We start from the raw sequence: 15097 nt of genomic DNA, 5'->3' as shown, positions 1-15097 counted from the left end.
TGTTACATTGATATATATATATATATATATATATGATTATGATTGGTAGCTTTTTATAATTGATCAATCACTTCAAAAAAGCTAACTTAATTAATTAAAGTTAACAAAAGAAAAAAAAAAACTTATGGCAAAGTAATCTGCATAATTCAAAGAGGGGGGCTGGCGGGCGACCCTTTTTTCTTGGGTCCACGTGGACGGCCCGGATGGGAGCTCTTGAATGGGAAATCAAAAGCTAAAAAAGGAAGATAAAAAGAGGGGAGAAAAAGAAGGCTTGTGAGGAGATCAGCCGCGTGTGCGCGGTTTTGACCGAGGGGACGGATCCTCGCAATTCTAGTGGGCGACGTATCACTCATTGATTGGCTGCTTTTTCCTTTTTCTTTTCTTTTTTTTTTTGGTTGATTTGGTTGAAATTAGTTAAAGCTTAATTGAACATCTTTAATATTTATTTTGGGGGGATGATTTTGTCTGCATTGGGAAAAATTTTGTTCTAATTTAGTGCTTTTATCTTTGTCAGATTGGATGTACCTAAAGTCGTTGCAACTACCCTTTTGAAGTGCATTTTGTTAAGGAAATTTTGGCTTTGAAAGTATATATTTGAGGTATTGTGATGTGCATAAGAATTAAGTATCTAAAAACGAGATTCATTCACATGATACGGTTGAAAATAAAAATATGATCCATGAGATTTTGTTATGAACTTATGATTAGTCTTTCTTCGTGGCTGTTCCTTTAGAAATAACTATATTATTCTGTCTTTGAACTATATAAATTAATTTTGTTTTTTTATCTATTAAAGGAGTTAAAAGTATAATTTAATTTAATTGAGTTCACATTCAATAATACTAGTAAAGTTGAATAATGAAATGATGATGTAAAATTTAAAAATATTGATTTTTAGGTTTAAATACTATATATTTTGGTTCTCTACTTTCGACTCTTATTTGTTTTGTTAATTGTATTCTTAAAAGCCAAAGCAAGCATAGCTCAACGGCAATTGGCATATATCTCCAACCATGAAATTGTGAGTTCGAATTCTCTCCCCAACAAAATTCATTTGACGGCCGATTTTCTAGCCAAAGTCGCACACCATGATCTTATTGTTGTTTGTGGCTTCAATATTTTCCTTGAGATAAACTTTCACACCACAAGCTAATTTAAAGTTTCACTAAAAAAGGCTTAAAATTTTTTTTATTCCTTTTAACAGTAAAATCGAATCTTTTATAACTGTTGGGAACGAATTTGAAGGAATCTATGTACTATGGGGATTATATGCCTTTTTGCAATTCTCTCTCTTTTTTCTTCTTATTCAATATATGTGAGCACTTTCTTTCTTTAACCCTATTTTCTAAAGAGAAACACATGACACATACTTTTTTTTTTCTTTTTTCAAAAACCACTTTATAGTGTTTTGAAATGTTTCACAAATTGTTAAAAAAATTAAAATATACGTGACCAGAAATGAAAAAAAAAAAAAAAAAGAGTTTTGCAATAGCCTGCTAGGATTTTCTTTTGATAAAAAATTATCGTATTCTGTATATTAGAGTTGTGGCATAATTAAATTATTCATGGGTTAGTTGTTTAAATTAGTCTACTTTAAATAAATTTCTTTTTCCAAACGATAATTGGTATATAGTGTTTCAACTTATTTAGGAGTTATATGTCAGTAAGTAGGGTTAGGTAGTATTTTAGTAGATTTTTTTTTTTTGAGACACAGTATTTTATTAGATTAATTAGTTATTATGGATTGATGTTATGTATTTTGTCTGTAAAATAAAGCTCAAAAAATCTATCTATATTTTGTTATATATCTACGGGCCGTGTACCGTGAGATCAAGTCCAAGAGGCCGAGCAGTTGATGGGCTGATTCCATGGGCCGTGTCCTTTAGGCCTTATTCTAGTCATTCGGATTTAGAAATTCAAAAAAAAAATCTAAAAACCTTAGGTTTTCTATCTATAAATAGGAGGAAAGTATCATCAACGTAGGATGGTGCTACAAAACTTGCTAGCCTTAATTCAAATACGTAGATAAATTAACACCACGGACAAAAAAAAAAGTATTTTTTGCAACAATATTTTTTTGCTGCTTTATGAAATAGCAATGGTTGCTAGCAACACATGAACAAACCGTCACAAATATATATAATTATAGCACTTTTGTTGCAGCAATTTTTCAAATATTGCAATTCTATACTCAATTTCAATAGTTTATTAATGACATCTTTACAAACTGCTACAGATATATTTATTATAACGATTAGTGTGCAACACTTTGATTAACCGCAGTAAGAGAGTATATTGCAAGCAATTAAACTACAATGCTTGTGATACCGTTGCAATATGTTAACATAAATGCAATGATTTTATTAAAAGAATTCAAGGGTCGCTGCAAATCAGTTTATTCGTAACAGTTTTGAAATTGCCGCAAGAATTAAAAAAAAAAAAAAAAAAACTCTTCAGTTATGTCGTGACAATTAATTGGAAGCAATTTTGTCATTATTTTATATAATTATAGTGATTTAATAATGACATTTTAAAATAGCACTGCAAGTTTTAGAAATGTGTAATGTTATATATAAAATTTTTAGATAGCTAAATATAAATTACTAATTACTTTCTTAATTATAATAAAATTTATTGTTTGTTATATATAAAATAAAACAAATTTAAACCATTATCATATTTATGATATTTAGTTTTCCAACCATAGTTAATGTTATTTTATAATAAACACTAATATTTAACATTTTCAATTTGCAATTTTTTTTATCGTAGCTCATGTTGATATTAAAAATTAAATATTGTGATAGAAATGAAAAAGGAAACAAAATAATTTTATCTTTAATTATTAATTTATTTTAGCTAACTACATGTAAGGTCTATTAGTAAATGTAATTGAATGCAATTTTTTCTACCAAATAAATATTATTATATTTTTTTTTCTATAAATAAACATTAGTGAAGCCCTATACCTGTCATTATAATTTTTATATTTGTTTTATTTTATTTTATAAACTTTTAAATATTGTGTTTTTTGCGCCTTAAGTATGCACAAAGGAAAAAAAAATCAATCTTTACCTTTAATTTTTTAAATAAATTATTAAAAAAACTGTGACATTAACCTATCTCTATTTTGCAATGAGATATTAACAAATTTTTTTTTCATCTACTTTATCATATCATATGTTTAAAAGGATAAGTACTCTACGCACATAATACATTAGGTGGGTTTCCAAATAAATTTAAATTATTGACAAATGATCAAGAACCTAACTATTTTGTTCTAACAAGACATTTGAAAGTTGAAGAATGAACATTGTTAAAATAAACATGAAATTTAAAGTATTAGAATAAGATATAAATCAAATACATTTGTATTAAAAAGAATCAAATACATTTAATGAAAGTGATTAATTAGTTATCTAATTAAAATAATTATTAAATAGTTGTAAAATTTATTTTTGAAAATTTGAAAATCTTGTTTTTTTTTTCCTTTTTTGAAACATTGAAAATCTTGTTTAAATGCTCTAAAAAATAATATATGACAATTATTTTTAAATATAAAATTGAGATATTAAGATATTGGTAGAAGTTTATATTTTCTTTACTAAAAAAAAAAAGTTTATATTTTCTATTTAAAAAATAAGCCGTTATTCATTTTTTTATTTAAAAAATAGTGATATCTTTCAAATTTGGAGACGTTGGCGCCCCTCCATCTCACAGAATTAGGTTCCTCTATTTTATTCTTCTTCCACAATCCACACTGTTTTCCTCCGCTTTCCTCTTCCTCTCGCTCTCTCCATTCGGCTTCTACCACTTGCCGTGGCACTAGATTTTGCATCCAACACTAACAGGTTTGTAGTTTTTCTCTATCTCCTTGTTTCTTCAACTTCCCTCTCCATCCGTTCGATTTCGTGCTGCTCAATTTTTTGATTGACAGGTTGTGTAATCACTCTTATCTTGATTTAGCAGGTTCGTGTATACATTACTCTGTCTATTGATTGTGTTGTCGATTTTGTGTTCTTGGTTGCATACAATTCATTGATTTCATTAGTGTATTTTTTGTCTATTGATTTTCTGTAGGAAGTTTGTAACTCTAAATGTTGATTATTTTGTGTTTAGACCGAAATCGCTTAAAGTTCCCTGCAAAAGTCATCATATATATTTATAAGAACTGTTTGTACAGTTACCGATTAGATCAGATTAGAAGAAAGTTCAGTGGCAGAGATAGCTCACTATGGAGAAAATTAGCGTTGCTGTTCGAGTGAGGCCATCTGTATCTCAAGAATCATTCCGTGGAACGTATTGGAAGATTGACGACAATCGAATTTCGCTTCACAGAGCTCACGGCACGCCTATATCCGGCAATTCCTATGCATTTGGTACATTTACAATCCACTTCCACCATCGCGAGCTCAAGCATTCTTCAATTTGCATAAATTTCCTCATAATTAGCTCATATTGTTTTTATATTTGATCTTTGTCTAACTTTGTGGCCATTTTTGTTTTGGCCGGCAGATCATGTATTGGACGAAAGCTGTACTAATGGCAGTGTTTACGAACTTGTTGTTAGGGATATCATTCATGCTGCAGTTGAAGGTTTTAACGGTATGCTTCTCTTTTTCTACCTTCACTGTTTCATTTGCTAAAACGTGAGAGGAAGGAATGGGATGGCCTGGTTAGGATAAAGGTTGACCTCTCGAACTGTTTGAAATATATCATTATTTGACCAGGGAATGTACTTATTATAATTGCTAAATTCTGGGGCAATGTTCGTCCCAATCGTGGCCGTGTTTATGTGCGTTTGCATTTATATATTGTCGATTTGCAGGAACCGCTTTTGCTTATGGGCAGACCAGTAGTGGTAAGACGTTCACCATGAATGGTTCTGAAAGTGATGCAGGAGTTATTCACAGAGCAGTTAAAGACGTATTTGAAAAAATTCACACGGTAAATTCTACTATGGATCTCAGAAGTCAACGTGACATCATAAAAAAAGATATGCTTGCAGTTGCAGGATAAAACTTTTAACTCCACCATTTTGCTGTATTATCAGATGTCAGACCGAGAATTTCTCATTAGAGTTTCCTACATGGAAATTTATAACGAAGAAATTAATGATCTATTTGCAGTGGAGAACAATAAATTGCCAATTCATGAGAGCCTGGAGGTTGTTATACACTCCCTGATATCTTTTCACTACTTTTTCATACGTTAAAAAACAGAATTTAGAACTAACTGAGCTCTCGCTTCAGCGTGGGATATTTGTTGCAGGTCTTAAAGAAGAAATCGTCAATAATGCTGATCAAGTTTTAAAGCTCATCCAGCAGGGTGAAGGTTGGAAAGAAAATATGAATGAGGATTTTGGTTTAAATTTGGTTTCTTTAAATTTAAACGCTCATCCGTATCTGTAAAATTTTTCTTACAGTAAACAAACACTTCGGTGAAACAAATATGAATGCCAGGAGTAGTAGGTCGCATACAATATTCAGAATGGTATGTTTATGTTAGATCTTTGTACAAAATCCTTTTGCCAATTACCCTTATTTATATGAGTTCATCTTGTGCAGGTCATTGAAAGCAAGGGGAAGGACAACGGCGAGAATTTGAATGCTGATTCAATACGTGTCTCTGTATTGGTTTGTACCCTGCTAAAACTTATAATCTAGTCAAAGAAAACAATTCTTATTTGAGTTTCTTTCATTTACACCTTTTTATTTTGCTTGTATTATTGGGAAATAGAATTTGGTAGACTTAGCTGGGTCTGAGCGTATTGCTAAAACTGGAGCTGAAGGAGCACGTTTGAAGGAAGGCAAGCATATTAATAAGAGCTTAATGATTCTTGGGAATGTTATTAATAAGCTAAGCGAGGGAGTTAGGCAGAGGTAGTTTCTTTTCCTGGAAAACTCCTTTCTTTTTTGGAAGAACAATGATTGATGTTTTACTCTGCTAGGACAGGGGACATATTCCCTATCGAGATAGTAAGCTGACACGCATACTCCAACCAGCTCTTGGTGGTAATGCCAAGACTTCAATAATTTGCACTATTGCTCCAGAAGAGGTATCCAATGAATTGTTCTCCAGTGAATTGTTCTTTCAGTCTTCTTGTTTAATGCATAATGATGTGCATAATTTCAATCTTCACATACATATATATACTCACATACATATACTCAACATGTGATTTGCTTAAATTAATCCTCTTTGCCTTTAAATTTGATATGTGCCTTAGGTACATGTAGAAGAAACAAAAGGAACTCTCCAATTTGCTAGCAGAGCAAAGCGCATCACCAATTGTGTTCAAGTGAACGAGGTTGTTCTTCTGTAATTAGCAGAGTCTTTACAACATTGTCGCTCTCTTCTATTTTCTTCGCATGTTGCACTGGACTAGTTTTCCTTTTTTTCATCATCATGAAGCAGAAACTTCAGTGCATGCTAGTATTTTACAGTGTCCCACAACTTCAAAGTTTTTACGTCGGCTTGGTTAGAACTTAAGCTATGTGATTACTCCGTCTTTGATAAGATATATCTTTTGAGTATCGTTCCTATCCCTTTCGATACTTTTCGTTTATAAAATGGTCAAAACTTTACGTCTACTATTTTTTTGATCCATTACATTTGTTTTTCTATATGATGTATTCTTTACCCTTCTTTTTAACGTTGCAATTAACTCTCCTTGCAATTGTCCCAGATTTTGACGGATGCAGCATTATTGAAGCGTCAAAATCAAGAGATAGAGGAGCTGCGTAAGAAACTTCAGGTGATGCTCAAATTTGTCTCACTTGAGAAAATTTTTTTCAAGTAGTTGACATATTAATTCTTATATTAGGGATCACATGCGGAAGTACTTGAGCAGGAGATTTTAAAGTTAAGGAACGATATGTTGAAGGCAAGTCTTTTAATTTTTAGCAGATCTCCAATGTTTTAGCATGTATTAATAGTTCTACGTATTAGGATCTGCTGTATGTAATATTAATGCCGATTTCAATTAATCCAGTACGAACTTGAACGAGAAAAGTTGCAAATGGAACTTCAAGAGCAGAGGAACTCACAAAAAGAACGCGATCAACGTATCATGGAGCAACAGATGAAAATTGAAAATCTCAATAGTCTTGTCAATCTTTCGGAGTCTTTACAAAGCTCCTGTCAAAGTCAAGTATGAAACTAACATTATCTGCTCTACATTTTGACATAGAAAAGTTTGACTGTAGAACGCCATTATTGTTGTTTGGTGGTGCTTTACTAAATTATCATACATGCTCTTGGCTGTAATACCTCTCTCAGCTTTTAGTTTTGAGATTTTTGTTTTAAAATTGAACTCCAATACCAAACTTTGTTGCAACAATCTTTTGTATCATTTTTGTAGGAACAAGATTCTTTTAAAAGAACTCTCAAAGAAGATTTTAGTGACAGTTGTAATAAAAGCCATGAAGATGCATTTATAACACCTTGTTTGAAGGCAGCGCCTAATGCGTTTGTTGCGAAGCGATCTGATTATTCTATGCCCACGGAGTTTAGCCCTCTTCCAGATGCTTTTAGCAACGTTGCAGATGAGGATACTTGGTTGAAGTTGAATAAAGGATATGTAGCCAACCTTGATACACTTCAAACGACTCCTGCAAGAAAAGTGCAATCTTTTCCTTTTAATGAAATAACTCCTGTGAGTGTTTTTTCAACAAGAATCTCTTATACGTCACTCTATCAAGCCTCTATCTGCGTTATTTTATGATTATGAAAGATTCTTATCCTTTGTTTGTGGTAATAAACTTACAATTTAGGTATTACTACTGTTTATGACACGAGCTAATATCAATACTACACATTTCTCGCTTATCTGGTTCAGTGATTCTATATGTGATGCAATTTTCGTTCAATTACTGGGTCAGGGTCGTTGCAATGAGGGCCATAAACAAGAGTTTCAACATCTTGAGAAACAACTGGAGCATGCCATCATGGAGAAGAATAGACTTCAGGTCGCTTTTAATATCTTTTCCTTTTGACTTTTTATCTGTCCTCATGCTCGTTCATCCATATACATTTCTGTGTGATTGGTGATTAATGCAGGAAAAGCACGAGGAAGAAGTTCTTATAAACGAGAAACTGAAGGCAGAGATATCAGAGCTAAAGCAATTACGATTAATCAGGGAACTTCCGCAAAAGATGTGCCATTCTTTGGCGATGTGCAAAGATGTTTACATGGACATCTTATCTTCCCTTCAGGTACAATACAATTTGATTCCTGATTTTACATCTCCAAATCCGCTAACAGTTTTTAAGAACATCAGTCAGGTAACACCAATTTTTATTTTTATTTTGCTATTACTAGACTTCCATATGTGACGAGAAACCATCAGCTGTAAAATTGCTCTCAAGCACTTGTGAAATTGGAACATGCCTCTTCACTACTCTGGAGGCTCATTTATCAATGGCCATGAATTGGCAGAGTGATTCGGCAGTGAATGATTCACCTATTCAAGAACAACATGAACAACTTCGTGCGAGGTTGAATAGCATAATGGAATCTCTTGTGCTATCAGAAACATCAATAATTGGTAGTGAGCAAACGACGGATCCATTAAGCACTCGTCAGTGTGAGGTAAATGCAATGTCACCATGAAATTCATAGATTAGGATTTCAATTTTCAAGTAAATGGTTTTCTCTAATTTGTTTTGCTATCCAACTTTTTCTGACGAAGGAATTTGCTGAAGACGACTTTTGGAAGGAAAGTTTGAGTACTGAACTCGACGATATCAGGAAAATATGCCATGGCCTCGAGAAAGAACTAGAATCCAGCAACCACCTTTTGGAGTTATCCAAGCAACAATATGACAACTTAGACAGAGAATTCAAGCTTATTAAAGACGAAAGAGACTCTCTGCGTAAAATGGTGTCTGAATGTGTTAAAAACGTAGAGCTGGAGAAGGATCAGAAAGAAAATGCATTGAAGGAACTGAACACTGAAGTCCAAAGACGAAGAGATATAGAAGAAGGGATTAAGCGATTCAGTACAGCATTTGCCTCTCGACACAAATCATTCATGTCATTCAACAGTGAGCTAAGGTCCAAAACCGAGGATCTGAGAACCCAGAATCCCAAATATTTTGGGGGTTGAATTGGTCATTTATGCTCGAATTATTTTGAATTTCTGCTCGTTTGTGGCCTGTATTATGTCTTGTGTAATTATGTATGCAGTATCAGTTCCCCCAACTGAACCCTTGGTTGAAATGATGATACAGCTCTTCCAGAGTAATATGTTGATAAAACCTACTTGTATGATAATATTTCTAAGAATTCTATTGTATTAATGGATGGTTCGTGGGATTAATATGGTTTTAAGTTGTTCATGTGGCGATTAAAGTGTTATCAGTTTAAGAACTTCAAGTTAAATAATATAATGAGTAATGCAATGTTAAACTTGTTTTAGTATTTAAGAAAGGTATAAAAGAAGTAAATTTAAGAAGTTAAAATTTGAAATTTCAGTCTTTTGATCAGCTTTCCCGTTCTTGAAGACTTTAGAAGGAAGCGAGACTGATCAAGTGGGGAGGGGGTTCGAACTCATGACCTTTTGGTCAGAGATATGTCTTAACCACTGGAGCTATCTAAAAGAAAGGGTTTGTGCTGCCCGCTCTAAAGGTTTTCCAAGAACTTCCTTGGGTGGGAAAGTCTAGACTAGAGCCGACGACTCTAGAGATGAGTGCTAGCCAATGGTTAATACTTCAGAAAGCACCCTTTCTTTTTCTAAAAGCATAAGTAGTAAATTCAGGCGGGCCAAGCCCTTACCCTGTGTTCTCTCCAGGTCGGGTCGGAGACGAAGACTGGCAAAGTTCATCGTCACAGTAGTTGGAAAAAGAAAAAGTCAAAGCAGCAGCAAGTAGGGAAACGCGGGATGGAAGGCGGGTGGAAAAGGCTTGGCTTTGTTTCACAGAAAAAGGACTAAGACGCCGACCCCAAACGTGAGGCACTTCGAAGTGCCATTCACACTTTGATTCTTTAGCAAGTTGAGTAACACACAACCCTTCGAACTTACAGCCACTACCCCCAAACATCTTTCTATGACGACCTGCCCGCCAGGTTGGTTGGTGAGCCTAGTGATAGGAAACTATCTAGCTTGGTTCGGAGAGCACTGTTGATTGGTGGCAATTCAAGACCTTTGGGCTGAAAAAGCTCGTCGATCCAAATGAATCATTCTTCTAGTCTCTCTTCGCTCCCCGGAATGTACCGGATTTTTAGCGTACAACCATCAAACCAGAGACCAAAGCTGGGCTCGACAAAACCGACCTCTCGATCTACTTACAGCTGGCCAGGAAGAAAAACGTCATCTAGGCGTTCCCTGTTGCTCCGATCTCCCCTACGCCTAGGACGGTCTGCCTTTTTCAGGAATTAGATGATCGTTGGTGAAATAGTGCGCCACTCGGACAGCACCATAAATGCCAGCCTTTTATTATCACTTCCGGTACTGGTAGGGGCTATTACCATGTTATTAACCGTCTTGTGCAACGCAACGATAATTGGCCCTCTATCATCTTCGAGACATTCTCAATCACGATAGTGGCCTCTTGGAACTTTAGGGCTTTGAATGGGCGCCCGAGCCAAGGGATCATTCAGTTTCTACCGAAATCGGCATTAAAAAAATAGGCATATTGGGAAGGAACAGGAGAGGGCTAGAAGCGACCTTTTTCGATTTCGAGGCTTGAACCCTGAAAACGGAACTAAACCCCGCAAAGATCGCTTCTCAAATATGCACTTCGAGCTTCGCTAGAATTGGCTCAACAATCCACTTTGTTCTCCCGGAAATCACGAAGCCTCCTCCTCAGATAAAGATGTCTCTGATGCGACTCTCCCGGCAAGAACGGCTGGCCCAACAGTTTCCAGAATGCCATTGTCATGATGTTGATCCGGCTTCTGCCGACATAATTTAGGGCTATCGGAGCAACGACATTGGGATAGGACTGGGTTCCCCACTCTCTGAAGCCCGCTGCGTGAGCAACCCGACTGTGCCTTACATATGCTCTACAGGCCGCACTCCATCTTTCTTCCCAACGAGCCGACCCCATATCAAAAGGTTTGGAATCCAAGTTGACCTTATTATTATTCAAAGGGGAAGGTTTGGTAAGCGGTTGAGCGGGATGAGCCGCCTTGTTTTCCGAAAGAGATCGGGGGACCTCATAATTGCTCCTTGTGATGCAGCGGAACCATAGCAATTAGGATCTCAAGACGCAGCAACACCTATGATGCAAGGAATAATAGACTTACATCACCCCAAGAGCTTGTGAGGTACCTTCCTTAGGTTCTTTTACTGCCAAGGGCAAGGGCCTAAAGTATCGAAAAGGTCGAAGCCTCAACGCCCTGCAATCTTTCTAAAGGAGGCTCGACAGGAGCAGACTCGCAATCGTGTGGACGTCGCTCTCAACGGCTAGGCGCCACTCTCTTTTTGAGTTATTCCAGCTGACCTCGTACGATCGTGTCGGGTGAGCAACAGCCGCTTCGTCACAGTACGCTTCTTTCGGTTGGTTGAATAAGGGGGCCGTTCAATCTAAGACAGCGCTGTCTTAGATTGAACGACCTTCCCTTGATTCACGATCCTTGCTGCTGAATTAATCCCCAGGGCAAGGGCCGACGAAGGGGGGAAAACGAAAGGCATTTTCTGGTCCCCCCTGAGCCGGGTGGTGCTTGTGTGGGGGGTGTGCCACGCCTGTACCACAACCACTCATTATCCCTTACCAACCACCTTCCGTCTACAATCTGGATAAAGTCCCTTGGAATTTGACAAAGAAAAGAGAGTGCTCGACTCTCGGATAGTGGCGAACAATGCAGCTTGCTCAAACAAAGAAGAGTCTGGTCTGAATTCAGGCCCGGGCTGTCCGTCTACAGCTAGGTCCGGGAATGGCGCCAAAGGCGCCCTTCATTGAAAAAGGGAAGGGGAGAGGGAAGCGAAGCTTAGCGAGCTTTCTGCCGGCCGACCACTACATAAGCCGCTGGCGTCGAGCCTTCGATGCTGTCATTTCGAAATGTCCGCTTCAACCGCAGTTTCAACTACCAAAAAGCTAAGTTGGCTTGACGAGCGTAGATGTGAGGAAGCGGGAGCGGCCTTCCTTTATATATTCCAGTATAGTAGCGGGGCGTTAGCACAGGCAAGAAAACGGAAGAAGCAAGTATCCACCGTAAGCCCCTTGTCCTGGAGGCTCGCCGGCCCATTCATTCTTCAGAGCGGGCCGACAGGCCGGGCGGACGGGGACCGTCGAAGAAGTGCCTTGACGCGCCGCAGCCACTACTTCTCCTCCTTTTATGCAATTATGAACCTCGGTCAAACGGAACTATGCGCGATTCGCGAGAGAATCGCTGTCACCCCCTTCTCTTGTCATGCGTGCCTTCCATCTCTTTGGTCGGTCAGTGACTCTGTTGTTCTTTCCCTGCATTCATCTCTCTCGACCAGTTCAGGTGAAAGGGAAGGGTGATCGAGGGACCCCTGATCCTTCACTTCCTTTTTGAGCTTTCGAGTATTCTTCCTCAATCTCAGATTCCACAGCCTTCTTTTCTTCTTTCTTCTCTGGATACCAGGTCAAGAGGACCCGAGAAAGGCCTCTATCTCTCTTTCAAAAATGGTATTTAAAAAAAAAATTAACTGTACCATATTTGCAAAACTAAAAAATTCTTGCTATATCTACGAATATGGCATACTTTTGCCACCCCATTAAAATACTTTTTCTTTCATTTTTTGTTTACTATTAATAGATTTTCAAACAACGAAAATAGAACCGGCCCAATACTGTAATAAAGCCTTAAGAAACTCATTTTCGTTCTGAAGCCCAATATTTCAGCCCAATGTTGGACGCGAGACCTGAAATACGTCGAAAAAGCTATCTTCGCTGCGGCTAGGGTTTGGGAACTCAATCTCGGAAGATCCGTCCATAGTTAGGGCTTCCGAGTCGCAGTTCTCTATATAAACTGCGCAATTGAAGCAATTCAAGAGTGGATTGCAGCGCCTCCCCTCCCACCAGAAACTTCCTGCGTTTGTAATTTCTTCCTCACTTTTGCTATTGTTCTTTTTTGATAAATTAGAGTTCAAATTGTTTCTTTGCTTCTTACAATTTAGAATTGAATGCTCTGATTTTACTTTCGAGATGGCATAGATCTATCTTCTTCCGATTTCGTTTATTTTTTCTCACTTGTTTGAGTTTATTACTTCATTTTTTTCAATTAGTCGAATATTCCGTTGAAGTTGTTCTATCTGCTATTCGATTCGTATGGTAAGGCTTGGTTGCGATGATTATAAAAATTCCTCGTTCTGAATGCTACTGCCATGGCATGACAGACACCTTACACCCATAGAATATGAGCACCATGCCCCCGCGATCTATCTTTTCTTTTCTTTCAATTGAAATTTTTGTTCATCTTCAAAACTCTGTTTCCGATCTTCCATCCATTACTATAAAATCCATCAAAAGATTTCGCCTCTATTTTCATCAGATTTTCTCTTTTCTTCTAGTTCATGTTTGATAAGGAGATCGATTAAGTTTCCTAGTGTAAAAATTATTTGCATACTTCATATATTTTGTTCACATGAAAATTGCTTTGTTTGACGAAATTGTCATGTGATGGAGTTGAACTTCTTTAATTCACAGGGCATGTTCCTATAACTGCATTCTGTTTCTCTGCAACTCCTATAAAGATAATGGAGGTGTTTAAAGCCCTAACTTGATAGAACAAAATCTCCTTGGGGTTAGGGTTACGCACGCCACCAAATTTTAGAAAATTACCAGAATCACACGCATTATGTTTACACTTAAAAACCTCAATTTAATCATTAAGTTTTAAATTTGTTACACTTAAATTCTTAAATATTGTAAAATATACATATCTTCTGTGAACTATAATTATGATAAAAATTTGAAACTATAAGATTTTTTTATGGTTTAATTATAATAATTTTGTCACTCTATTCGACAGTTCATGAAATTGAATGAAGAAAACTTGAAATTAAAGTAATTAAAATGCTTTTTCGTTTGGATCCTTGATGGAAATGACATAATGACATGGTTTGATCAATTTAAGAAAGAAAGAGAAATGGTAAGGATATTGAGAGAAACTGAAGAAGGGGAGCAAGTTTTTCACTTAAAATATAATTTAAAAAATTTAAGGAAGGAGGATAGCGATTGCGTTTAATTTATAATCCGACAAAGAATAAATTAATATGCTCTGATCAAATACTTTTCAAAAAGAATTTACAGATTTTAAAGAAATGATTTATAAAAACTTAGTAGGTGTTATCAAAAGGTAAAAGGACTCATTAAATGAATGTTTCATGGGCCTCTTAACTCATGGCCCATACAGAAGTGATATGTTGGGCCGAATATATTGGCCTGTTTCCGTCTTCTGAATCATCGGCCTTTTTTGCCGGCTAGTCCACAAAAATCGAATTCTTGACAGAAACAGCATAGTGCATCAAATGATGCTCTGTTTCATTCGAATTTCTTGAATTAACACCCTCTAAAGAAGAGAGAAAAAAAACTATTTAAACTCTCGCAATTAGTTAATCTTTTTATATTGGCACTAAATAAAACGAAGATTGTAGAATCATAGTGTATGGTGTGTGGCCAAACAAACTGCATAAGCATTGAACATGTGGTTTGTAAGGCTTTATGTCATTCTCACAGCGGTTTTCTTGGGTCAGCTCAACTTGGATTTATTTGTATGAGTAGAGAAATGTCTTATCCAAGAGTGTCATTGTTTGAATCACATATATCTCTTGAATCATACCTAAATGATGTTTTGGCATATTAAACCCGTACCTACAAAATAAGAAACTTCTCTTCAATAAAAAGAAGGTTAATGCTCTCATATAGGTAGGGATCAAAGTTGACATTGATTGGAATAGCAAGTACTTTTGATGTTAGCTCGTATGATTTTGTTAAAAAGAGTGATTGCTGACAACTAAGTTAATAGTGATGTCAACCCAAGCATTGTTCAACCGATTGACCACTCGCTTCCAATTGTGTTTAAAAGAAAAATGATTTAGTCCGTAATTTCAAATTTGTAATAATTTGATCCTTAAACTATATCATGTACCAATTTAGTATTAGTAGTTTTAAATTTATAATG

General features: G+C 36.1%; 1 protein-coding gene, 1 long non-coding RNA gene and 1 other non-coding gene across 4 annotated transcripts; all 3 read left to right on the top strand.

The window, feature by feature from the left end:
* Positions 1-3708: 3708 nt before the first annotated feature.
* On the top strand, positions 3709-9342 carry ZCF125 (P-loop containing nucleoside triphosphate hydrolases superfamily protein). Of its 2 annotated transcripts, XM_022276641.2 has the most exons (20): positions 3714-3851; positions 3938-3969; positions 4184-4379; positions 4516-4605; positions 4829-4947; positions 5054-5167; positions 5253-5334; positions 5426-5493; positions 5568-5636; positions 5740-5882; positions 5956-6058; positions 6230-6310; positions 6689-6757; positions 6827-6886; positions 6995-7153; positions 7364-7657; positions 7884-7970; positions 8062-8217; positions 8324-8593; positions 8694-9342. In XM_022276641.2, the coding sequence occupies exons 3-20, from the start codon at positions 4235-4237 to the stop codon at positions 9108-9110; spliced, it is 2526 nt and encodes an 841-aa protein (XP_022132333.2). In that variant the 5' UTR covers positions 3714-3851; positions 3938-3969; positions 4184-4234; the 3' UTR covers positions 9111-9342. The 2 variants fall into 2 exon arrangements, with proteins under 2 accessions (XP_022132332.2, XP_022132333.2); XM_022276640.2 differs by lacking the exon at positions 3938-3969 and having other exon boundaries at positions 3709-3851.
* Positions 9343-12835: 3493 nt separating this feature from the next.
* LOC111004662 (uncharacterized) lies at positions 12836-14891 on the top strand. The gene is made up of 2 exons (XR_002600632.2): positions 12836-13011; positions 13621-14891. It is a non-coding gene; the product is annotated as an uncharacterized LOC111004662 (long non-coding RNA).
* Positions 13253-13339, top strand: LOC148209401 (small nucleolar RNA snoR8a). Its single transcript, XR_015793350.1, has one exon. It is a non-coding gene; the product is annotated as a small nucleolar RNA snoR8a (small nucleolar RNA).
* Positions 14892-15097: the final 206 nt, after the last annotated feature.

The sequence above is a fragment of the Momordica charantia genome (assembly GCF_013281855.1).
Source record: "Momordica charantia cultivar OHB3-1 chromosome 8 unlocalized genomic scaffold, Mcharantia_2.0 BLBB01000008.1, whole genome shotgun sequence".
Taxonomy (NCBI): Eukaryota; Viridiplantae; Streptophyta; class Magnoliopsida; order Cucurbitales; family Cucurbitaceae; genus Momordica; species Momordica charantia.
The sequence above is the reverse complement of the archived record's forward strand: the minus strand, read 5'-3'. Positions and strand labels throughout refer to the sequence as shown.